General features: G+C 41.9%; 1 protein-coding gene and 4 non-coding genes across 5 annotated transcripts; 2 read left to right on the forward strand and 3 right to left on the reverse strand.

Annotated features, from left to right (window-relative positions):
• Positions 1-2701: 2701 nt before the first annotated feature.
• Positions 2702-2774, forward strand: trnaa-ugc (transfer RNA alanine (anticodon UGC)). Its single transcript has one exon. It is a non-coding gene; the product is annotated as a tRNA-Ala (tRNA).
• Positions 2775-4506: 1732 nt separating this feature from the next.
• trnas-gcu (transfer RNA serine (anticodon GCU)) lies at positions 4507-4588 on the reverse strand. Its single transcript has one exon. It is a non-coding gene; the product is annotated as a tRNA-Ser (tRNA).
• A 4379-nt stretch (positions 4589-8967) lies between these two features.
• trnas-gcu (transfer RNA serine (anticodon GCU)) lies at positions 8968-9049 on the reverse strand. The gene has a single exon. It is a non-coding gene; the product is annotated as a tRNA-Ser (tRNA).
• Positions 9050-10451: 1402 nt separating this feature from the next.
• Positions 10452-10533, reverse strand: trnas-gcu (transfer RNA serine (anticodon GCU)). Its single transcript has one exon. It is a non-coding gene; the product is annotated as a tRNA-Ser (tRNA).
• A 741-nt stretch (positions 10534-11274) lies between these two features.
• Positions 11275-19030, forward strand: LOC133653258 (uncharacterized). Its single transcript, XM_062052339.1, has 6 exons — positions 11275-11368; positions 11480-11550; positions 15208-15276; positions 15369-16863; positions 18824-18936; positions 19010-19030. The coding sequence occupies exons 4-6, from the start codon at positions 15375-15377 to the stop codon at positions 19028-19030; spliced, it is 1623 nt and encodes a 540-aa protein (XP_061908323.1). The 5' UTR covers positions 11275-11368; positions 11480-11550; positions 15208-15276; positions 15369-15374.
• Positions 19031-19055: the final 25 nt, after the last annotated feature.

Below are 19055 nucleotides of genomic sequence, written 5' to 3' on the forward strand. Positions count from 1 at the left end.
CTGGACTTTCACAATATTATGTCAGAGCCACTCGACATCCATTGCTTTCGGTCTCCCCTAGAGGGTGGGGGGTGGGGGGGGGGGGTGGGGTGGGGGGGGGGGGGGTGGGGGGGGGGGTGGGGGGGGGGGGGGTTACCCACATATGCGGTACTCGCCAAGGTTTCTCATAGTCATTCACAGCGATGTCCCACTGGGTGAGTTTTTCCTTGCCCGTATGTGGGCTCCGTACCGAGGATGTCGTTGTGGCTTGTGCAGCCCTTTGAGACACTTGTGATTTAGGGCTATATAAATAAACATTGATTGATTGATTGATGCTCCTGACTCGGTGTCTCCTCTCCTTGTCTCTGTGACTCCTCTCCCTGACTCTGTGTTGTTTCGGACTTCCCCCTGCCTCCGTGTCTCTGTTTCTCCTCTCCCTACCTCTGTGCCGATTCGGACTTGCCCTGCCTTCATCTCAACTTCTCCTGCCTTACTGGAGCCAGCCGGTGATGACAGATCTGCTGGCTAGGGGAGAGGGGAGTACAAAGTGAGGGCCATGCTACATGCAAGTAAGAATCCTACACTAACAGTTTTCTCCAGGATTGTGCAGATATATATTGTTCAATAAATAAATCCACATGCTACAGTGACTCATCAGGACTTAGTATATAGTTAGTAGGTAAATAGTAAATAATAAATAAGTTAGGTGATAGCTTATGGAACCCACAGGAGCACAGAAGGCTTCTCCCAAACAGATCCTTCGAGTGGCTCTGCAAGAGACAAGCATCTATATTCTCCAGGGCCTTTTTCCACTTATTGGCCCCTGGACGTTTGCCAGTTGAGTGTTATGGCACACACGCTTTTCCCTCTTCTGCGGGAGCACGTAGAAGCTCCACTAGACAGGCCCCCGCACGCGCTGTGCAGACCGTGCCCACACGCCGCCACAGCCGGAGGCAATCTGCAATCCACGCACCTGGGACTAATGAAAGGCGTCAGGATAAAGAGCCTCGCCGCTGACTTCTCCTCGTCGGAACGTAGCCCTGTGTACAGTAAGCTTCGCGTCTCTGACTTACCGCCTGCTCTCTCTCGCTTGCTTGTCTCCCTCGTGCCTTGTCCTGATTCCTTGTTGTCACTTTTTTTCCCCCACAGCTCCTCGTGTCTCAGCTTTTGCTGTGCGCCTCCGCTGCAACTATTTCCCCTAGACCTTGATTGCCTTCCCTGATCCCCGACCCCACGCTTGGACTTTGGACGCTTCTCTCCTGCCCCACGACTCCGCTCGGACCACGCACTTCTTTGCTTCTTCCCTCTGGACGCGGTCACATCCAACACGCACTCCAAAAAACCCTACGGTATTTACATACGGTTAATTTCCACACATAGCCTTCCATTCACACACATAGTAGCATACAAACCCCATGTAATCATCAAGCACTCAATAAAACCCTTTGAGCTTGATCCTCTGTTGTTGTGCCGTCTCCTTCCCCTTATCTAAACATAACATTGAGAAGTGGTATTGGCCCTGGGCATATTTTATACAGATGTCCCTCCAGCAAATGTCTGGTTTCCCTGTCTTAGTCATCTACAAAAATCGGCAGAGTTTATACGGCAAATAAACAAATAAATAGGTTACTATTGGTCTTCTGATTCTGTTATATCACCAATATCCCCACAATCGCCACACAGTGCTAGTCTATGTACATTGACGCCATTACAGGCAGAAGCTGCCATTAATAAATGAAGATGAGGTGGCACTCAGTTTTGCCTCAACATGGATTGTGCGCAATGACTCGGCAAACTGCTGGCCTGCTGTGCAGTGAGACTGTATTGCTATATGAATTATATCAGCTAACTAAACTATGGCATAGTTTAGTTAGCTGAGGTATATAATGTACAGTGTATTTTGTCAACAACTGTATGTGTGTAACGTATTTCTTGTGCTGAGCAATCATAAAACTGCTGCAAAGACGCACTGTGTGAGGCTCGCAGTAATCCGGCCTCCTGGTGGTAGAGGGCGGTAGTGATCCCAGAGATCATTCCTCGGCCGCAGAAGAAAAAGAAAAAAAGTTAGCAAGTCAATTAGTGCAGCGATTGTTTATTTCCTCTCGCCTGAACTTTTATTAAAAACATGGAGGATTACATATGTAAAATAAAACAGTTTTCTAAACTGGACTTTCAATCGAAGCAGGAGGTAATAATTAAAGGTAGACCAACGCCGGAGCTAAAAGGTTTGCTTTTGACTTCGGGGCGGAAGACCCGTTCTTTTCATACGGCGTGGTACACACGCAAAGGCTGGCTGTGTGGATGTCCAGCAAGAAAGGTAAGACCATAATAATGTTTTTTTTATTAAATGTGCTTTTTTGTGTGCTACAGTTTGTATGTGTAAAGAATGCTGGTATGAGCTTTTAAACATTACCCGTTAACTGCTGCCAATCATATGGTAAATAAGATACTCTTTAGGGTTCATATGTTTGTAAATCTGACTGTGTTGGTCATTCAACACGAACAATCTGAGTCTAAGAATAGATCTGACCAACCTGAGTCTATGAGCATGAACTGATCAAGCCTACTTGGATGAGAAGCGAAACATTTTCTAAGACAAACCAAACAGTCCAGTTGCAATGGATTGAATGCCTTGAGATTACAATGACCTGGATGACTGAAAACATCCATAGGCATTGATGTATTGAAAAACAGAATTTCTACGTCTATGTCACAGACAGAGGGGGAATTAGCTCAATTGGTAGAGCGCTCGCTTTGCATGTGAGAGGTAGCGGGATCGATACCTGCATTCTCCAAATGTTTTAACAACAAAAACAGGTTTCCTTTGAGTAGAAGTATGTAAATGAGCAAGCAAACTTCTTTCTGTTAAAGATGAGAAGTGATTTTGAGGAAACATGCAGAAAGGTCAGGTAGTCACCTCAGCTCTAGAAAGTCATGACACATGACAGTGTGATACTCTGTAACCACAGTCAAACATTGTTATTCTGATCTATGCGTTAACAACCTTTCGTCAGTTGAGGCCAACTAAAGAGAACAACAGCTCAATGAGGATGGGATTCGAACCCACGGGTGTAGAACACAATGGATTAGCAGTCCATCGCCTTAACCACTCAGCCACCTCATCTAGCTTTGTTCATGTCAATACATGCTGAGAGGCTGCAAATAATAGGTTTTATGAACAAAGTCTACATCACAACATGTAACCACATGGACATATAGGGGAATTAAGATATTGTTGTGTTATTTTTACAACATTAAAAAAATAGTAAACTGTATAAATATTTGGGGTTTTGGCACCAAACTTTGGACATAATCTGACCAATCTAAGTCTATGAACCCAAACTGATAAAGCCTACTTGGATGAAAGGCGAAACGTCAAGGTCAACCTTGACATTGATGACTGAACAGAGGAGGTGGTCTGCGAAATCAACTATTATCCACATACAACACTGTTCTTTCAACCATTCCTAAAATACTCTGCAATTTAGCCTCCAGCAAATAACAGGAGTTAGAAACACCCTGGTCACAGATGCTCCTTTGTGCCTTTGTTACAACTGAAATAAATGCTAACAAGGGTGATTCTGACTATGTTGGGCTGATAGTGGTCGATCCACAGTGATACTTCTGCCACACAATACCACAATGCGAACAAAGGGAAATTCCACTTCGATGACTGTCGTTGCTGCGATGCGTTGGCGACTTGTCCAAGGTGTTCACCACATTCCACCCAAATGCAGCTGAGAAAGGTTTCAGCACCCCACGCGACCCTAAAAGGGACAAGCGGTAGAAAGCGGATGAATGGAAGACTGTTGTTGGCACTGACAGTGGGAATGCTCTTCTGCATTTCACAGATGTTTTGCTCACTACGCTAGGACAGTATCATCTTTGCTCAGGCACACCCTCCTTGTGTTGGAGTAAAATAATTTGGGCTTTCGGCAATAGCCACAAGACTAGATCTGACCAATTGGAGTCAAAGGTTAAATCCGAACAATCTGAGTCCAAGAATAGATCTGACCAACCTGTTTCTATGAGCATGAACTGGCCAGGCCTACTTGGATGAGAAGCGAAACATTTTCTAAGACAAACCAAACAGTCCAGTTGCAATGGATTGAATGCCTTGAGATTACAATGACCTGGATGACTGAAAACATCCATAGGCATTGATGTATTGAAAAACAGAATTTCTACGTCTATGTCACAGACAGAGGGGGAATTAGCTCAAATGGTAGAGCGCTCGCTTTGCATGTGAGAGGTAGCGGGATCGATACCTGCATTCTCCAAATGTTTTAACGTCAAAAAAAGGTTTCCTTTGAGTAGAAGTAGGTAAATGAGCAAGCAAACTTCTTTATGTTAAAGATGAGAAGTGATTTTGAGGAAACATGCAGAAAGGTCAGGTAGTCACCTCAGCTCTAGAAAGTCGTGACACATGACAGTGTGATACTCTGTAACCACAGTCAAACATTGTTATTCTGATCTACGCGTTAACAACCTTTCGTCAGTTGAGGCCAACTAAAGAGAACAACAGCTCGATGAGGATGGGATTCGAACCCACGTGTGTAGAACACAATGGATTAGCAGTCCATCGCCTTAACCACTCGGCCACCTCATCTTAGTTTTTTCATGTCAATACTTGCTGAGAGGCTGCAAATAATAGTTTTTATGATCAAAGTCTACATCATAACATGTAACCACATGGACATATAGAGGAATTAAGATATTGTTGTGTTATTTTTACAACATTAAAAAAAATACTAAACTGTATAAATATTTGGGGTTTTGGCACCAAACTTTGGACATAATCTGACCAATCTAAGTCTATGAACCCAAACTGATAAAACCTACTTGGATGAGAGGCGAAACGTCAAGGTCAACCTTGACATTAATGACTGAACAGAGGAGGTGGTCTGCGAAATCACCTATAATCCACATACAACACTGTTCTTTCAACCATTCCTAAAATACTCTGCAATTTAGCCTCCAGCAAATAACAGGAGTTAGAAACACCCTGGTCACAGATGCTCCTTTGTGCCTTTGTTACAACTGAAGGAAATGCTAACAAGGGTGATTCTGACTATGTTGGGCTGATAGTGGTCGATCCACAGCGATACTTCTGCCAAACAATACCACAATGCGAACAAAGGGAAATTCCACTTCGATGACTGTCGTTGCTGCGATGCGTTGGCGACTTGTCCAAGGTGTTCACCGCATTCCACCCAAATGCAGCTGAGATAGGTTCCAGCACCCCACGCGACCCTAAAAGGGACAAGTTGTAGAAAGCGGATGAATGGATGGCTATTGTTGGCACTGACAGTGGGAATGCTCTTCTGCATCTCAACAGATGTTTTGCTCACTACGCTAGGACAGTATCATCTTTGCTCAGGCACACCCTCCTTGTGTTGGAGTAAAATAATTTGGGGTTTCGGCAATAGCCACAAGACTAGATCTGACCAATTGGAGTCAAAGGTTAAATCCGAACAATCTGAGTCTAAGAATAGATCTGACCAACCTGTTTCTATGAGCATGAACTGGCCAAGCCTACTTGGATGAGAAGCGAAACATTTTCTCAGACAAACCAAACAGTCCAGTTGCAATGGATTGAATGCCTTGAGATTACAATGACCTGGATGACTGAAAACATCCATAGGCATTGATGTATTGAAAAACAGAATTTCTACGTCTATGTCACAGGCAGAGGGGGAATTAGCTCAAATGGTAGAGCGCTCGCTTTGCATGTGAGAGGTAGCGGGATCGATACCTGCATTCTCCAAATGTTTTAACGTCAAAAAAAGGTTTCCTTTGAGTAGAAGTAGGTAAATGAGCAAGCAAACTTCTTTCCGTTAAAGATGAGAAGTGATTTTGAGGAAACATGCAGAAAGGTCAGGTAGTCACCTCAGCTCTAGAAAGTCGTGACACATGACAGTGTGATACTCTGTAACCACAGTCAAACATTGTTATTCTGATCTACGCGTTAACAACCTTTCGTCAGTTGAGGCCAACTAAAGAGAACAACAGCTCGATGAGGATGGGATTAGAACCCACGTGTGTAGAACACAATGGATTAGCAGTGCATCGCCTTAACCACTCGGCCACCTCATCTTAGTTTGTTCATGTCAATACTTGCTGAGAGGCTGCAAATAATAGTTTTTATGATCAAAGTCTACATCATAACATGTAACCACATGGACATATAGAGGAATTAAGATATTGTTGTGTTATTTTTACAACATTAAAAAAAATAGTAAACTGTATAAATATTTGGGGTCTTGGCACCAAACTTTGGACATAATCTGACCAATCTAAGTCTATGAACCCAAACTGATAAAACCTACTTGGATGAGAGGCGAAACTTCAAGGTCAACCTTGACATTAATGACTGAACAGAGGAGGTGGTCTGCGAAATCACCTATTATCCACACACAACACTGTTCTTTCAACCATCCCTAAAATACTCTGCAATTTAGCCTCCAGCAAATAACAGGAGTTAGAAACACCCTGGTCACAGATGCTCCTTTGTGGCTTTGTTACAACTGAAGGAAATGCTAACAAGGGTGATTCTGACTATGTTGGGCTGATAGTGGTCGATCCACAGCGATACTTCTGCCACACAATACCACAATGCGAACAAAGGGAAATTCCACTTCGATGACTGTCGTTGCTGCGATGCGTTGGCGACTTGTCCAAGGTGTTCACCGCATTCCACCCAAATGCAGCTGAGATAGGTTCCAGCACCCCACGCGACCCTAAAAGGGACAAGTTGTAGAAAGCGGATGAATGGATGGCTATTGTTGGCACTGACAGTGGGAATGCTCTTCTGCATCTCAACAGATGTTTTGCTCACTACGCTAGGACAGTATCATCTTTGCTCAGGCACACCCTCCTTGTGTTGGAGTAAAATAATTTGGGGTTTCGGCAATAGCCACTAGACTAGATCTGACCAATTGGAGTCAAAGGTTAAATCCGAACAATCTGAGTCTAAGAATAGATCTGACCAACCTGTTTCTATGAGCATGAACTGGCCAAGCCTACTTGGATGAGAACCGAAACATTTTCTAAGACAAACCAAACAGTCCAGTTGCAATGGATTGAATGCCTTGAGATTACAATGACCTGGATGACTGAAAACATCCATAGCCATTGATGTATTGAAAAACAGAATTTCTACGTCTATGTCACAGACAGAGGGGGAATTAGCTCAAATGGTAGAGCGCTCGCTTTGCATGTGAGAGGTAGCGGGATCGATACCTGCATTCTCCAAATGTTTTAACGACAAAGACAGGTTTCCTTTGAGTAGAAGTAGGTAAATGAGCAAGCAAACTTCTTTCTGTTAAAGATGAGAAGTGATTTTGAGGAAACATGCAGAAATGTCAGGTAGTCACCTCAGCTCTAGAAAGTCGTGACACATGACAGTGTGATACTCTGTAACCACAGTCAAACATTGTTATTCTGATCTATGCGTTTACAACCTTTCGTCAGTTGAGGCCAACTAAAGAGAACAACAGCTCAATGAGGATGGGATTCAAACCCACGCGTGTAGAACACAGTGGATTAGAAGTCCATCACCTTAACTACTCAGCCACCTCATCTAGCTTTGTTCATGTCAATACTTGCTGAGAGGCTGCAAATAATAGTTTTTCTGATCAAAGTCTACATCACAACATGTAACCACATGGACATATAGGGGAATTAAGATATTGTTGTGTTATTTTTACAACATTAAAAAGAAATAGTAAACTGTATAAATATTTGGGGTTTTGGCACCAAACTTTGGACATAATCTGACCAATCTAAGTCTATGAACCCAAACTGATAAAGCCTACTTGGATGAGAGGCGAAACGTCAAGGTCAACCTTGACATTGATGACTGAACAGAGGAGGTGGTCTGCGAAATCAACTATTATCCACATACAACACTGTTCTTTCAACCATTCCTAAAATACTCTGCAATTTAGCCTCCAGCAAATAACAGGAGTTAGAAACACCCTGGTCACAGATGCTCCTTTGTGCCTTTGTTACAACTGAAATAAATGCTAACAAGGGTGATTCTGACTATGTTGGGCTGATAGTTGTCGATCCACAGTGATACTTCTGCCACACAATACCACAATGCGAACGAAGGGAAATTCCACTTCGATGACTGTCGTTGCTGCGATGCGTTGGCGACTTGTCCAAGGTGTTCACCGCATTCCGCCCAAATGCAGCTGAGAAAGGTTTCAGCACCCCACGCGACCCTAAAAGGGACAAGCGGTAGAAAGCGGATGAATGGAAGACTGTTGTTGGCACTGACATTGGGAATGCTCTTCTGCATTTTAAAGATGTTTTGCTCACTACGCTAGGACAGTATCATCTTTGCTCAGGCACACACTCCTTGTGTTGGAGTAAAATAATTTGGGGTTTCGGCAATAGCCACAAGACTAGATCTGACCAATTGGAGTCAAAGGTTAAATCCGAACAATCTGAGTCTAAGAATAGATCTGACCAACCTGTTTCTATGAGCATGAACTGGCCAAGCCTACTTGGATGAGAAGCGAAACATTTTCTAAGACAAACCAAACAGTCCAGTTGCAATGGATTGAATGCCTTGAGATTACAATGACCTGGATGACTGAAAACATCCATAGGCATTGATGTATTGAAAAACAGCATTTCTACATCTATGTCACAGACAGAGGGGGAATTAGCTCAAATGGTAGAGCGCTCGCTTTGCATGTGAGAGGTAGCGGGATCGATACCTGCATTCTCCAAATGTTTTAACGACAAAGACAGGTTTCCTTTGAGTAGAAGTAGGTAAATGAGCAAGCAAACTTCTTTCTGTTAAAGATGAGAAGTGATTTTGAGGAAACATGCAGAGAGGTCAGGTAGTCACCTCAGCTCTAGAAAGTCGTGACAAATGACAGTGTGATACTCTGTAACCACAGTCAAGCATTGTTATTCTGATCTACGCGTTAACAACCTTTCGTCAGTTGAGGCCAACTAAAGAGAACAACAGCTCGATGAGGATGGGATTCGAACCCACGCGTGTAGAACACAATGGATTAGCAGTCCATCGCCTTAACCACTCGGCCACCTCATCTTAGTTTGTTCATGTCAATACTTGCTGAGAGGCTGCAAATAATAGTTTTTATGATCAAAGTCTACATCACAACATGTAACCACATGGACATATAGAGGAACTAAGATATTGTTGTGTTATTTTTACAACATTAAAAAAAATAGTAAACTGTATAAATATTTGGGGTTTTGGCACCAAACTTTGGACATAATCTGACCAATCTAAGTCTATGAACCCAAACTGATAAAGCCTACTTGGATGAGAGGCGAAACGTCAAGGTCAACCTTGACATTAATGACTGAACAGAGGAGGTGGTCTGCGAAATCACCTATTATCCACACACAACACTGTTCTTTCAACCATTCCTAAAATACTCTGCAATTTAGCCTCCAGCAAATAACAGGAGTTAGAAACACCCTGGTCACAGATGCTCCTTTGTGCCTTTGTTACAACTGAAGGAAATGCTAACAAGGGTGATTCTGACTATGTTGGGCTGATAGTGGTTGATCCACAGCGATACTTCTGCCACACAATACCACAATGCGAACGAAGGGAAATTCCACTTCCATGACTGTCGTTGCTGCGATGCTTTGGCGACTTGTCCAAGGTGTTCACCGCATTCCACCCAAATGCAGCTGAGATAGGTTCCAGCACCCCACGCGACCCTAAAAGGGACAAGCGGTAGAAAGCGGATGAATGGATGGCTATTGTTGGCACTGACAGTGGGAATGCTCTTCTGCATCTCAACAGATGTTTTGCTCACTACGCTAGGACAGTATCATCTTTGCTCAGGCACACCCTCCTTGTGTTGGAGTAAAATAATTTGGGGTTTCGGCAATAGCCACTTGACTAGATCTGACCAATTGGAGTCAAAGGTTAAATACGAACAATCTGAGTCTAAGAATAGATCTGACCAAAATGTTTCTATGAGCATGAACTGGCCAAGCCTACTTGGATGAGAACCGAAACATTTTCTAAGACAAACCATACAGTCCAGTTGCAATGGATTGAATGCCTTGAGATTACAATGACCTGGATGACTGAAAACATCCATAGGCATTGATGTATTGAAAAGCAGAATTTCTACGTCTATGTCACAGACAGAGGGGGAATTAGCTCAAATGGTAGAGCGCTCGCTTTGCATGTGAGCGGTAGCGGGATCGATACCTGCATTCTCCAAAAGTTTTAATGTCAAAAAAAGGTTTCCTTTGAGTAGAAGTAGGTTAATGAGCATACTTTTTTCTGTTAAAGATGAGGAGTCATTTTAAGGAAACATGCAGAAAGGTCAGGTAGTCACCTCAGTTCTAGAAAGTCGTTGACACATGACAGTGTGATACTCTGTAACCACAGTCAAACATTGTTATTCTGATCTACGCGTTCACAACCTTTCATCAGTTGAGGCCAACTAAAGAGAACAACAGCTCGATGAGGATGGGATTCGAACCCACGTGTGTAGAACACAATGGATTAGCAGTCCATCGCCTTAACCACTCGGCCACCTCATCTTAGTTTGTTCATGTCAATACTTGCTGAGAGGCTGCAAATAATAGTTTTTATGAACAAAGTCTACATCACAACATGTAACCACATGGACATATAGAGCAATTAAGATATTGTTGTGTTATTTTTAAAACATTAAAAAAAAATAGTAAACTGTATAAATATTTGGGGTTTTGGCACCAACCGTTGGACATAATCTGACCAATCTAAGTCTATAAACCCAAACTGATGAAGCCTACTTGGATGAGAGGCGAAACGTCAAGGTCAACCTTGACATTGATGACTGAACAGAGGAGGTGGTCTGCGAAATCACCTATTATCCACATACAATACTGTTCTTTTAACCATTCCTAAAATACTCTGCAATTTAGCCTCCAGCAAATAATAGGATTTAGAAACACCCTGGTCACAGATGCTCCTTTGTGCCTTTTTTACAACTGAAAGAAATGCTAACAAGGGTGATTCTGACTATGTTGGGCTGATAGTGGTCGATCCACACTCAAAAAAGTGAATGAGGTGTGTTGTGCACTATATATAATTTTTATGTTTTCAGTTTACTTAAAATACATGTCTTTGTTAAGTTAAAATATTTTTTTCTAATAAAGTCCATGTAATTGTGTCTTTGGTTATGTGTACAAAATAATTATGCGTTGGTTGATCACAAAACATTTAATTGAAGTGAATTATGATTGAAATACTTATTACATCCAGAAGGCGGCAGTAAGAAGAAAATTCAAATGCTTCACACTACACGTGCGCAAACTCTGAATCAACTTTCTTGTTTTTGCCGGTGAACTTGCCAACGGTCGTCACCATTTGTCTGCGTTTCTGGCTTGAGAGGTAGGAGGGCATTTTTCATCAATACTTATTGTATTATTTACATATTGAGCATGATTTAATTGTGTGTTTGTGATATAACACTTCTATATTTCCGTTGTGTTTGTGCTTCAGATAGCAGTAGCCAGTGCATGATAAAACTACACTACCTTCGGTCTGCTTTTACCCCGCCGACCCCCAGGCAGGTAGGTTAGCTACTAAAATAAAGCACCAGTGGCATTTGTCAAGGGTAAATGTCACCAACAACGGGAGCATTTGGTTATGTTTAACGAGCAGTAGAGCCGTTGTGGTGAGCTGGGAAGCGGGTGTTAGCCGCGAATGCTAACCGCTAGCGCTAGCCGAAGTTAAAGGCCTACTGAAAGCCACTACTACCGACCACGCAGTCTGATAGTTTATATATCAATGATGAAATCTTAACATTGCAACACATGCCAATACGGCCGGGTTAACTTATAAAGTGCAATTTTAAATTTCCCGCTAAACTTCCGGTTCGAAACGCCTCTGAGGGTTGACGTATGCGCGTGACGTCAATCATTGAAACGGAAGTATTCGGACACCATTGAAGTCGATACGAAATAGCTCTGTTTTCATCTCATTATTCCACATTATTCTGGACATCTGTGTTGGTGAATCTGTTGCAATTTGTTCATTGCATTATGGAGAAAGAAGCTGAGCAAGCAAAGAAGAAAGTTGTCGGTGCGAAGTGTCTATTTTGCGAGGGAAGTCAGCAACAACACGTACACAGCCGGCGCTTCTTTGTTTACATTCCCGAAAGATGCAGTCAAGATGGAAGAACTCGGACAACAGAGACTCTTACCAGGAGGACTTTGATTTGGATACACAGTTGCGATAACGTGAGTACACAGCTGCGCTTCCAAACATTTGATCGCTTGCTATAACTAGCTCGAGCTAGGAGCTAGGAGCTAGCATTAGGATTAATTTGTGGCATATTAAATATAAGCCTGGTTGTGTTGTGGCTAATAGAGTATATATATGTCTTGTGTTTATTTGTTGTTGTAGTCATTCCCAGCTGAATATCAGGTCCCACCCGCGCGCTTCCAAACATTTGATTGCTTGCCCGTACGTGCGTGTCATGTACGTAACTTTGATTAAATATATAAGCTTTATGAACCTTGGGTTAGGTGAACGGTTGTTTGGGCTGAGTGATTGTGTGTGTTATGCAGGTGTTTGAATTGTATTGGCGGGTTATATATACGGGATCCCGTCCATATTACCCGCTCGAGCTATAACTAGCTCGAGCTAGTAGCTAGGAGCTAGGAGCTAGCATAACAAACACCTAGGTGTTTTTATGCGGGATTATTTTGTGGCATATTAAATATAAGCCTGGTTGTGTTGTGGCTAATAGAGTATATATGTCTTGTGTTTATTTACTGTTGTAGTCATTCCCAGCTGAATATCAGGTCACCCCCGGCTCTCACAGCATCTTCCACTCCCCACTAGTCCTTCACTTGCACTTTCCTCATTTAAAAATATTTCATCCTCGCTCAAATTAATGGGGAAATGATCGCTTTTTTCGTTTAAATAAAAAAAATTCATTAAAGGCCTACTGAAATGAATTTTTTTATTTAAACGGGGATAGCAGATCTATTCTATGTGTCATACTTGATCATTTCGCGATATTGCCATATTTTTGCTGAAAGGATTTAGTATAGAACAACGACGATAAAGATCGCAACTTTTGGTATCTGATAAAAAAAAGGCTTGCCCCTACCGGAAGTAGCGTGACGTAGTCAATTGAACATATACGCAAAGTTCCCTATTGTTTACAATGATGGCCGCATGAAGTGAGAGAGATTCGGACCGAGAAAGCGACGATTTCCCCATTAATTTGAGCGAGGATGAAAGATTTGTGGATGAGTAAAGTGCAAGTGAAGGACTAGTGGGGAGTTGAAGCTATTCAGATAGGGAAGATGCTGTGAGAGCCGGGGGTGACCTGATATTCAGCTGGGAATGACTACAACAGTAAATAAACACAAGACATATATATACTCTATTAGCCACAACACAACCAGGCTTATATTTAATATGCCACAAATTAATCCTGCATAAAAACACCTACGTGTTTGTTATGCTAGCTCCTAGCTCCTCTGCTAGCTCCTAGCTCCATAGAACGCGCCAATACAACTCAAACACCTGATCAACACACACAATCACTCAGCCCAAAAGACCGTTCACCTAACCCAAGGTTCATAAAGCTTATATATTTTTAAAAAGTTACGTACGTGACGCGCACATACGGTCAAGCTATCAAATGTTTAGCAGCCAAGGCTGCATACTCACGGTACCTGATATTCAGCTGGGAATGACTACAACAGTAAATAAACACAAGACATATATATACTCTATTAGCCACAACACAACCAGGCTTATATTTAATATGCCACAAATTAATCCTGCATAAAAACACCTACGTGTTTGTTATGCTAGCTCCTAGCTCCTCTGCTAGCTCCTAGCTCCATAGAACACGCCAATACAATTCAAACACCTGATCAACACACACAATCACTCAGCCCAAAAGACCGTTCACCTAACCCAAGGTTCATAAAGCTTATATATTTTTAAAAAGTTACGTACATACGCAAAAAAAAAGTTGCGCACATACGGTCAAGCGATCAAATGTTTAGAAGCCAAAGCTGCATACTCACGGTAGCACGTCTGCGTCTTTGTCATCCAAATCAAAGTAATCCTGGTAAGAGTCTGTGTTGTCCCAGTTCTCTACAGGCGTCTCTGTATTCAAGTCAAAAGTCCTCCTGGTTAGAGTCTCTGTTATCCGAGTTCTTCCATCTTGACTGCATCTTTCGGGAATGTAAACAAAGACGCGCCGGCTGTGTACTGTTGTTGCTGACTTCGTTCGAAAAATACGTCCGTTTCGCACCGACAACTTTCTTCTTTGCTTGCTCAGCTTCTTTCTCCATAATGCAATGAACATAATGAATGAAAACAGAGCTTTTTTGTATTGTATTCAATGGGGAAGGCATACCTCTGTTCCCCGGGTTACGTCACGCGCATACGTCATCCTCAGAGGCGTTTCGAACCGGAAGTTTAGCGGCAAATTTAAAATGTCACTTTATAAGTTAACCCGGCCGTATTGGCATGTGTTATAATGTTAAGATTTCATCATTGATATATAAACTATCAGACTGCGTGGTCGGTAGTAGTGGGTTTCAGTAGGCCTTTAAGGCCTCTACACATGATACGCGGTAAAACACTTTGAACCGGCCGTTCCATTCAGTGCCTATGGAAGAGGCGGTAGCGGGGCGCACCGCTGTGTCCGAGTTTTCCGAACTATTTAACGTTGCATTAAAGTCGTATCCAGATGTCTGAAGAAAACGTAATGCTTGGAGGTTAAGATGTAGTCACCAGCTAACGGTTGTTAGAATACTAAGGTCGATTTAGCCGTTTACTGGCACTCTGCTCCCAACCTCGCGGTGAGCCCAGAGCAAAAAGCTGATTATGAGAATCGAGCTAGCTCAGCACTACAGCCCACATACTTGTTACCAGAGAGAGGTATTGTAAACATCCAGGACAGCTAACTTACTGGGGCCAGAAGCCCTTATTCCTTATTCTTCCTCCTGTCTGCCCATAGCACTGTACTCATAACAAGTATGATCACAACTAGTGATTTTAATACTGTGAATTGTGTTGCCAGTATTTTTATTTTTATTAACATTTATCAGGTAACAGATTAATTCTCTTGCTCTCGTTCTGAATGTGTTTTTATTTTTTAGATTTCTAGTTCTCTTTAAAACAAGTAATGAACTACATTAATGTATGGATCCACATGAATGGATGGATTTATGGATTAACATGATGAATTTCAGATCCTGGATGTGATAGCTGTTTCCTAACTCATCGATGTGGTTTAGACGGCACTGCTGAGCTTGCCCGTGGTATGTTAACAGTCAGACTTTTCTTTCTTAATACTGTTTTACAAATTGAGTTTCCTTTACCAATATATCATTTTTTGTTTTTTGCCTCCCAGATTTGAATGTGGCAGTGTAAAGGTTGCAGTTCAAAGACCTCAACTAGAGGCCAGTTGCTTAAACATTACAGATTAAATCATCCACATTATGGGCGCAGGCACCCATATCCTTGCCCATATAGTAGTTGTCCATGTACATCTAAGTCATGGAATGCACTCAGGTCACATTTGTGTAGAGTCCACACTAGAGAAACATCACAGCAAACATTGACATTGACGACATTCAGCTGTCATGTTTGTGGGTTCTCTGAAGTTTCCTCTGAAAAGGAGTATTTCACTCATATAAATTTGCATCTCAAAGCCAATGAAACAGTCCCCTGCATGTTCAAGGGCTGTACATTTAGGACAAATATTTATGGGACATTTAAATCACATAAAAATAGAAAGCACCTTGGTTATTCTTACAGTGACTTTAAACCTGGAATAGTTGCAGAAAGAGACAGTTTTGAGAGCTCAAGTGTTTCAGGTGAACATGGAGACAATGAAGAATCAGAAGCAGCCCAGCTTGAAGTGCAGTCTAGTTTTCAGAGGGACTGCTCAGAAAATCTTGAGAAGATGATAGAAGAGAAACTTGCAGCAGTGTTGCTTAAGCTGGAAAACATACTCCATGTTCCCAGCAATGCAGTTGATGAACTTTTACAGGACTTGCACTTCCTAATAAGTTCCGCATCCCAGACTACATTAAATACCATTGTTTCAGATTTTTGTACAAAGCATAATCTTGTTCTCGATGCAAAAGAAACTGAGGAATTGGCCTCTGCCTTCTGTCTTGCTAATCCCTTGACCAAAGCAATTGGAGATCAGGGCCCACTTGGCACTGCTTTTAAGCGGAAACAGTACTTCAAAGACAAGTTCCAAGTAGTTGAACCAGTTGAATATGTTTTGGATAAGGAGCGCAACCATACCTACCAATATGTACCATTATTGCAGTCATTGCAGCAGCTCCTTAGCAAAGATGGTATAATTGATGCTGTAGTAGAAAACTGGAGTGCTCACCAAAATGAAACTGCACAAGAATACAAGTCATTTCAGGATGGAGAATTTTTCAAACAAAATGAGTTCCTATCTTCAGGGGAATTGAGAATACATGTGACCCTTTATATTGATGAGTTTGAAGTGTGCAACCCTCTGGGCACTTCCAGAAAGAAGCATAAACTTTGCGCTATGTACTGGATTTTGAGCAACTTACCCCCAGGCCAGCACTCTTCTTTGTCATCCATCTACTTGGCAGTGCTGTGTAAAAGTAACTTGATCAAGGAATACGGATATGGGAAAGTGCTTGAACATCTTTTGCGTGATCTGGTTGTCTTGGAAGAGCATGGCGTGTTTGTCCCACAGATTGGAAAAAATATTCAAGGCACAGTACAATGTGTTGCTGCAGACAATCTCGGTGCCCATGGAATTGCAGGCTTTGTGGAAAGTTTTTCAGGAAAGTTTGTTTGTCGATTTTGCACAGGGAGTTTCAGTGATTTTCAGACCAAGCAGGTTCTGTCGGGTGAGTTTAGTCTTAGATCCAAAGACGAACACAAAGAACATGTTAAACATGCAGTGGAAAATGGAAAGCCTTGTGTTGGAGTAAAAAGGCCATGTGTGCTGACAGAAAATCTTTCTCATTTTGATGTAACAACTGGATATCCACCTGATGTACTCCACGATCTGTTGGAGGGTATTGTTCCAGTGGAACTTGCACAGTGCCTGGGTGTGTTGATATCCAAACAATACCTCTCTTTGGACACTTTAAATAAGGTAATTCTCAATTTCCCCTACAAAGGAGAAGATAAAACAAACCGCCCTCATGTTGTGCCACAAAAACTTTTAAGCAAAAAGACAATAGGTGGCAATGCAGCTGAAAACTGGACCCTCATAAGATTGCTGCCTTTCATGATTGGAGATGTTATACCTGATGATGAACCAGTGTGGGAGATAATTTTGGATTTAAAAGATATAGTGGAACTTGCTGTTTCCCAGATCCATACAGAAGAATCAATTGGATATCTTCAGTTCAAAATATCTGATCACAGACAGAAATATCAAGAAGCATTTCCGAACCAAAAACTCCTCCCAAAGCATCACTTCTTAGAGCATTACCCTCACATGACCCGATGTTTTGGTCCTCTAGTCAGGGTCTGGACCATGAGATTTGAAGGCAAACACAGTTTTTTTAAGCAAGTTGCCCATCACACCAAGTGTTTCAAGAATGTTGCTCTAACACTGTCAAGAAAACACCAGATGATGATTGCGTATCACTTGCACTCATCATGTCCACAGAAACCTGCAGTTGAAGTATCAGGAATATCGAGAGTCCCTGTTGAGGTGCTGAAAGATGATGTATCATTGCCTCTTCAGCAGATGTACCCAAACCTGGCAGAAGTAAACATGGCTAACAGTGCAGATTACAAGGGGATCAACTATAGAAATGGAATGATAGTCATTTGTGGATTTTCTGATGGGCTACCTGAATTCGGAGAGATAATAAGGATATGTGTACTTCAGGATATGCTGAACTTCTTAGTCAAGATGTTCTCAGCTTGGTTTAGGGAGCACTACCGGGCCTTTGAACTGCAACCATGTACAACTGGCACAATGTCCCTGATAACACATGACGAACTGGCAGAGAAGTACCCATTACATGATTACTTTGTTGGGCCCCTTCGACTGGTTACATTTAAAAGATATCCATATATTAAAAGGAAGTGTTGAATATGTGAGTAAATGGCTTTAATTGATAGCTTACTAAATGTGCACCTAATACTAACCCGTTACCTCTTTCCACTTGGCTGTTTACTTTCCTGTTTCTGTACATGCACTAACTCCGTGTCACTGGTAGGGCTGGGCAATATTTTGATATCATATCGATATTGTGATGACACTTGATATCATCTGTGATTTTGGATATTGAAATATCAGAATATGGCATAAGTATAGTCTCTTCCTAGGTTTAAAGGCTACATTCTTTCAAAGTGTGTCCATTACATTAAAGTGATGACATTTTCTGAACTAGCAATTATTTGCTTTTACCCACATATAAATTATGATTATTTTCAAAAATCTAGTTGTGTAAATATTTTCTAGAAGCACTATAGTCATCCCCACTATATCATCACAATATCGATATTGAGGTATTTGGTCAAAAATGTCATATTGCCAATTCCAACCTAAATCAACTAATTTGAGCACTGTTAACCATAGTATGACACGTTTGTTTCCCATGCTACTATCATTGTCACTGGCTTCTGTCTGTGGATTGCTCAATGTTTGCTTCAGTGTCCAGTTCGTTTTACATATGACCAAAGTCAGTTGGTTTCTTTCTCATTTGAATGCTTTTAATGTATACATATTTAATGACTTCATACTTTTGTTTTCATCTTCTCTAGACTGACTCATTAGGATGATGGCTGCACCAGTAAAACTACGGATTATCCTTGGTTCCAACAATGCTGAAAAACTGACCATAGAATCAGGCATGCCAATGTCTGTTGAGGATCTTGCAAATGAGATCAAACGTCAGTTTGATATAGAGGAGGACATTAGACTCCAGTACATGGACAGTGACTTTGATAACGAATTTGTTAACCTTAACAAAATTTGCGACATTCAAGACAAGAGCACAGTGAAAATCATCCGCTTGTCCGATGCTCTAGACCTCAGCCAAGGCAGCATGAACCAGAGTGGGGAAGAAGCATTCTT

This window comes from Entelurus aequoreus, linkage group LG07 (assembly GCF_033978785.1).
Source record: "Entelurus aequoreus isolate RoL-2023_Sb linkage group LG07, RoL_Eaeq_v1.1, whole genome shotgun sequence".
In the NCBI taxonomy this organism is placed as follows: domain Eukaryota; kingdom Metazoa; phylum Chordata; class Actinopteri; order Syngnathiformes; family Syngnathidae; genus Entelurus; species Entelurus aequoreus.